This window comes from Cebus imitator, unplaced genomic scaffold, assembly GCF_001604975.1.
Source record: "Cebus imitator isolate Cc_AM_T3 unplaced genomic scaffold, Cebus_imitator-1.0 Scaffold369, whole genome shotgun sequence".
In the NCBI taxonomy this organism is placed as follows: domain Eukaryota; kingdom Metazoa; phylum Chordata; class Mammalia; order Primates; family Cebidae; genus Cebus; species Cebus imitator.
Window position 1 is genome coordinate 1,237,195 of NW_016107684.1, and position 7,221 is coordinate 1,244,415.

A 7,221-nucleotide genomic window follows, 5' to 3' on the forward strand; every position below is an offset into this window, starting at 1 on the left:
TCTTATGCTCTGTCAGTGGTATGTGTAGAGAAGCTCATACAGTATCTTGACTCATTCTTGGTTTTATTGGTAGAGTTTGGACAAATTCAATTTCTTCTCTAACCATTGATCTATTGTGTTTTATTTCTTTTGACCCAGTTTTCACCCTCTGTCTTTTATAAATAAATCATACACTTCATATAGATCTTAAAACAAATTCCTATGCCAAGTGGTATTCTTTAATTTACTCTGCATATAATTATATCCCTTAAAAAAAAATACATCCCTTTTAATCATTCTCATGGTTACCCTTAGTAAATATGTTAAATGTTTTTAGGCTTTTTAAAAAATCAAAATCATTTATTGGTAATGTCAAAGTATTATATTGGCCTATGTCATAAATTTTGTTATATAGTTTGTCATTATTAGTAATTTATAAATAAATGGTAATATGTATTTTAGTTACTTCTTAGCACAGAAGCAAATTAATAACAGAAATGTGATTTTAATATACTCTCTACTAGAGTACAAATTCCAGTCTCTACTTAGTAAAAAAGGCAATGGGGGTGAGGGAGTAATCATGGGTGTTACAATGCACCAATGATTATACTATGCATTGTATTTGAACTATGCCTTTTATGACTCACAGTAACAATATAATCAATGTTATATCCACATTACAATAGGAAATCCAGAGAAGTCCAAGATAGAATAGCTAGTTTAAGTGGTGACAACTGGTTAAATACTAGATTTTTCTGACTCCAAAGCCTTTACTATTATTTTCTCTATATCAAAATTGGCCCTTGTCCTTTGTCACTGCTGCTAAAGGAATTTACATGAGATTTTAGTATACATAGTAAGTATTGGCATGCATGAGTTTGAGATTGGATAGAAGGGAATTCTTGCTACTTGGGAATTTAATCTCTTTAAACCTCAGCTCTTAATTTATATAAATGGAATAGTAAGTACTTCACAAGATTGCTGTGATAATTCAATAAAATGATCTGAGCCATGTCTACCCTTTGTCAGCACATTGAAATCAACATTAACAAATGTTGTTGATAATAATGAAGTTAATAAGAGGTAGTTGACCTACCTAACGTCTACTGATAATATTGGCTGAAGACAATACCCATGCTGGGAAAATGATTTTCTTTTCTGCTCTGAATTGACCCAGTCATTTTTCACTGCTGTAGTAAACACATCTTCCACTTATGACTCCTAATTCCCAAATTCTAGTGTGCAAGAAATGCCACTACCAAGGATACTCTCTTAAGTATACTTGAATGTATTTACGCATTTGACTCTTCAGAGAAACCCACAAAACCCTGGGTACCAGAGAGGGATAGGGCTGCTTACTGTTATGAAGTCTACATCAAATATACCCCATAAACCCTGCAATTCACTCATTTCATTTCTTGCGCATAGCCTCATGCACTCTGAGTCATCTTCCTCAGAGAAGCTACTCTCTCTTTCATCTGAAGGTGTGAATATAGTGCCTAATAGACCTAGTAGGCACTGAATTCATACATAAGACAACAGCATTAAAGTTGCAGTGCTCTTGGACTTTTCTCTCATTCTTTTGGCTAAAAAAATATGCCGACTCCAACAGTTGAGTCTGGGTTCTATTTCCATCTCTATTGAAGAAATGAGTCTTCCCTTTGCCAAACTGTTATTTTAAAATATTCTTGTGACACAGATGGGTAAAAAAAAAAAAAAGAAAAAGAAAGAAAGAAAGAAAGAAAGAGATAGATGGACATGAGATAAACAGGAAGAGTGACTTTCCAGGAAATTGATGAGAGGCACTTTGTGCCTGTGGTGTGTGAGAACATGGGGTGGGGTGGGTGGAAAGGCAAAGAAGTATGTACAAGGAGCATCACTTGGGAGTGATGAGGACATCATTATAGTTCTGGTCACAGTGTCTTTTATAAAATGCAAATAAAAGTAAAATATTTAAAAAAAATTTTTTTGGCTTTTGAACTATACTTCTTTTGTGAGCTGTGCCTCCAACAGGGCATTACATAATTTAGAAACCTTCTGCTTTACACTCTCTGCATCAAAAGCAAAGCCAGTGTAGGTCTTTTCCCTGGCAAAACAGAATATCATTTTACCATGTAAAGTCAATCCTTTATTTTAACTGACAACTAAATAAAGAGTTTGTATACAAAACCAGTAGTAAGATGAATGCAAAAAGTTGATGTTAATTGGCTAAGTGAAGATGCTTTCTAAGAACAAAATCTTAGTAGTAGTTGGCTTAAAATTTAAAGAATTATGTATCTGTTTTAAAATTAAATTATTGTCTTTTGGAATATTGAAATTTAGTCAAATTATGATAGAATATTAAAATTAAAATAATTAAATCACATTAATGATTCTAAGTTCTCTACCTGAAAAGAAAATGCTCACTAGTTTTAAGCATGTTTATATTAAATGTGATACTTTGTAGTTTCAGAGTGACAGATTGATGATTTCTGGCTAAAACAGTAGACATATGTCAATAGAAGATTCCAGCCATTTAACAAAAGTGTAATCATGCTATTTTTTATTGTTTAATTTTGACTTTTCTCCTTTTCTTCTTGTCCTTCTCCTTCCTCCCTTCCTTCCTTCCCTTTCCTTCTTTCCCTCCCTTCCTCCCTCCCTCCCTTCCTCCATTCTTTCCTTCCTTTCTTCTTTCTTTCCTTCTTTTCTTTCTTCCTGTCTTAGTTTTTTTAGGCTGTTGTAACAAAATATCTTAGAATGAGTACTTTATAAACCACAGAAATGTATGTCTTAAAGTTCTAGAGCTAAGCAATCCAAGAGCTAGGCAACAACAGATTTGGGTTCTCATGAAGCCTCCCTCTCTGCTTCAAAGATGGTATCTTCTTCCTTCATACTCATGTGGTAGAAGGGCAAGCAAGATTCCTGGTCCCTAGTTTATAGGGGTATTAATCCCAACAAGCTCTCATAATCTAATCACCTCCTAAAAGCCTAGCCTCTTGTTGGGGATTTTGTTTCAACATATGAATTTTGGGGGACTGCAAACATTCGGAGCATAGCAATTCTCTTCGTCCTTCCTTTTCTCCCTCTGTTTTTTCTTGTTTTCTTCCCTTTTTCTTTCTTTTCTTCATCTTCATTTTTTTTTTAATCTCCAAGCAAAAGGAGACAGCATGGCAATCACAGAAAGCAGTAGACCTCTGCATGAATCCAATATTAAATTTTCCTTGTATTTATCCTGATTAGGAACCATGTCCCTAATAAACTAGAACAGTGAGAAAGATATTGTAAGAGAAAGTAAATGAAAACACAAGGACTGTGTGTGTGGGTGTGTGTGCTTTTATCCACACATAGTCGATTTAGCACAACCAGTAAGAAATAAGACACATTCATTTAAAATTAAACTTGCTTGAATAATTTTTATTGATATATGTAAACCATAAATTCAAAATTATATTTTGAAATTAAATATCTCACCTCAGTTTCTGTTAGTGCAGCAAGGGTTTTCTTCCCCTTTTTTCGTAATTTTTTCTTAATTTTTTCCGTCTTTTTTCTAATATCATCTTTCTGCTCAAAAATATTATCAAGTATCTAGAAGACATTCAGACATTAAGATGTGCAGCATTTGTAACCCAGTTATCGTCATTTAGGCCAAATAGTACTTAAGCGACTATTTTAATAAGAACAGCATTTATTTTGGCAAATAAAGGAAAAGAACCAACACACATGAATTACAGAAACATACTGTAAAGTCTCAAAAATCTCAATATTCTACTTGCATTATATGAGAAAGACAAAATCTAATGAATTTTAGTTAAGTAACAAAAATAAGCTTACATAGAAATTATGAATTTTTGTTATAATATTTAATCAAAACTAAAACTCCAAATACAAATGTAAGCAAAAATGTGTAAAAACTTATTCTTCCTTAGTGTGTTCTGAATTATTAATTCTTATAATTTATTAACTATTAAAACATAGTCAAATCAAAAATGATTACTGAACTACAAGAAAACGTAAAACCATGGCTGTTATAAAATCAGAGGAAACAAAAACCATTAATTTTTTCTGGAATTCATTATTGTACTCAGATAACTACACTTAGGCTTTTGATGCAATTAATAAATTTCCATCATTAATGTAAGGGGAGCCATCATTAAAATCATTTATCCCACTAGATGTTTGTACTGGTTATATATTTATTGCAGGAGCATGATGATAGCACTTAGAAGCCCTAAATAGAGTGGTACTCAGAATTTGTTGTTCCATGCTTCATGAACTTGTACAAGTTGCTCAGGCTGTTTGAGCACAAATTTTCACAAGTCTTTGATACCAGTAAACTCCCTCTTGCCTATTTCATAGGAAGGCTTTGAAGCTCAAAAATCCTTTAACATAGAAACACTTTGTAAATCACAATTTTAAGAAATAAAGACATTTTGTAAATTATAAAGGGTTAAAAATATAAAATTACATTATTATTTGAAAAGGAAAAAAATTCTTATTGCCAAAATGGCTCAAATAAATATATGTATGGCCTGCCTGCAGGGAAGGACAAGAATGAATAACTCTTGCCACACCCTCTAGTTCTCCAAAAGACTAATGACAGGGTTAACACATGTTTTTTGGCTGAATTTTTCTTTGGGAAGGGCTAGTGATATCAGTTACTGCCATAAACTTGTAATTTTGAAAATATTTTATCAACATTTGCTTTATTTTTCATCCTAGCTGTCTACACATCTACATGCATCAAAAATTTACCATAAAAATGTCAAGATCTCTTACATTTTATATGCAAATAAGCACAGCTTTAGCATCTCATTAGGAAGGAGTGAAGACTTGGAATTCAATTTAACATAATGAACGTTCATGCCAGATAAGTCACTACTTACACCTGAGAACTGCTGTTCCCAAGTACACTCTAAGAATATGGGGTTCTAGATAATAGCATTCATGGTCTTACTATATAGTTTCACTGTAGATCAAATTGTGTGGTCCTGAAATAGTTACTTAGTTTGCCCATACTTTTCCTATGTGAAATCACAATTTTCTAAATAATAATGTAAAATTACACACGTAACTTACTAATGTATATATTTCTGCAAATTGATTTTTAGATTATTAAGTGCTTACAGCAGAATGTTCTTTGTAGAGATTTCTGATTCTTTCAGTTTCATCTTCTAGTTGATGCAGAGGGTCCTCTAGTTCTGCCAGTGATACGGCGCATATCGCTTTCTTTTGCATAAGCTCTTTCCTCTCAAGTGCCTGGACTTCGTGCATGGCATACAGTTTTTTCTGCCAGCAAAAATTTTAAAAAATTCATTCAGTTATTAATTACTTAAACATTTATTGAGCCTCTTATTCAGTGATAGGCAATAATATTTGTTGTTATTTGAAACATCCAATAATACAACAAATGCCACCATAAAATGAATACAAACATTGTGTGTGTGTGTGTGTGTGTGTGTGTGTGTGTGTGTATACATATTTTTTTTACCCCCCCAAGCAGAGTCTTCCTCTGTTGGCCAGGCTGGAGTGCAGTGGCATGATCTTGGCTCACTGCAACCTCTCTCTCCCAAGCTCAAGTAATTTTCCTGTCTTAGCCTTCTCAGTAGCTGGGATTACAGGCATGTACCATGCCTGGCTAGTTTTTGTGGTTTTAGTAGAGAAGGGGTTTCTCCATGTTGGCCAGGTTGGTCTCGAACTCCCAACCTTAAGTGATACACCCACCTCAGCCTCCCAAAGTGCTGGGATTACAGGCATTAGCCACCACAACCCAGTTGAATATAGTATATTTAAAGCGAATACAGTTATTGTTAGAAGAAATGAGAGAACACTTTAATCGACAATAAAAATCAAGCATTTAAAAAATATATTACGCAGCCCAAAATGTCAAAATCAAACATTTTAAGTAAGGATTGGAGGGCACCAAGTTAGAGAACACACTAGCAACGTATCTTGAAATATATGCCAGTCCTATAATGTAAGACAAAGCAAACTCAGAGGAAGTTAGTAACAAAATATTAAACAAAAAGGTCTTTCCAGTTAGACACTTAGAAATAAAACGTATATATAGAAATAAATTAGGAAAATAGAGTTTTGAAACATATAGAAGCACATGCTGCTTCTATGTTTGAAAATGCCAAATTTCATAACAGAAAAAAAACCCACAAAATTTATGTTTGCTTCAAGGAGAAGCAGAGGTGTAGATCATCTCACAAAACACTGTTTGAAACTGTTTTGACTCATTTTTTTCTCATAATAATTATAATAATACTAATTTCAATTATGTACGCATTTCTGCAGGAGAGATATTCTAGAAACATGCCGTGGATCAAAAAATCTAATTGAGATTCCAAAGGATATGCAGGTGGTAGATAAAGATTTTAAAAATTAAAGTTGATTTTGCTAGCTTACATGCTTTAATTTCAAAATGTTTATATAGAAGCATCACAGCATATTTTTCTTTCAGGGTTAAATAAAGAAATCCAAGTGAAAGACACTAAGAGTAAAGAAAACATAACATCATCACAAAGCAAACTAAAGAGTCAGACACTTAAAAATAAGATCCCACTGCCCTTTTACTAGACTGGCAAAAATTCCCATTAAGCCACAAATTGAGATATGTGTATGGGAGGTCAGTTACTTTATGCATGATCAGACACTGCTGGTTGTACACAGAGGGCAACTGTCATCAGCTAAGGAGAAAAAACTGCTGGCTTGCAAACCAAGTAGTGACAAGATGCCTCATTACAGGCAAATTTAAAATGCTAAATAAAATGCAAATTAAAGGAAGAATAAAATATTAAAACCAAATTAGTATTACCTGAAGCATCATTCCAGCAGAGACTTCACCTCGAGTGAGTTTTTTCAAGAATTCTTCTCTACCCTATATGTTAGCAAATTTTTAAAATAAGAGTTTTATTAATAAAATATAAAAAATGTTTAAAAACAATTGCTAATATAATACAGGTTTTTAAATGTTTCAATGTATAGCAAAATATTAATTATAATTTAATATGTGTATTTTTAAAACCCCGGTCTTATTTGAGGCAAAGTAATTAAGTGGTACAGCACCAGGAACTAGACTACAGAATTTCATTTTTTTTCAGTTTGCATTTTATAGTCCTAAACTTAAAAAATAAAAGTAATGAGAAAGTGAAACCAGGTAGTCATCAATTTCTTCTTTTAAAAACTCATGGGCGGGTGTTGAACAATGAGAACACATGGACACAGGGAGGGGAGCACTGCACACTGGGGTCAGTTGGGGGG

The 7,221-nt window shown here is 33.1% G+C and overlaps 1 protein-coding gene across 1 annotated transcript in view; it reads right to left on the reverse strand.

Annotated features, from left to right (window-relative positions):
• Positions 1 to 7,221, reverse strand: part of CCDC178 (coiled-coil domain containing 178) — a 477,354-nt gene that overhangs the window by 269,870 nt on the left and 200,263 nt on the right. Inside the window, exons 15-17 of the mRNA XM_017507137.2 lie at positions 6,776 to 6,838; positions 5,083 to 5,244; positions 3,430 to 3,543 (exon numbers count right to left, since the gene is read on the reverse strand). Of these exons, the coding sequence (XP_017362626.1) occupies positions 3,430 to 3,543; positions 5,083 to 5,244; positions 6,776 to 6,838 (339 nt within the window). The remainder of the gene's footprint in view (positions 1 to 3,429; positions 3,544 to 5,082; positions 5,245 to 6,775; positions 6,839 to 7,221) is intronic.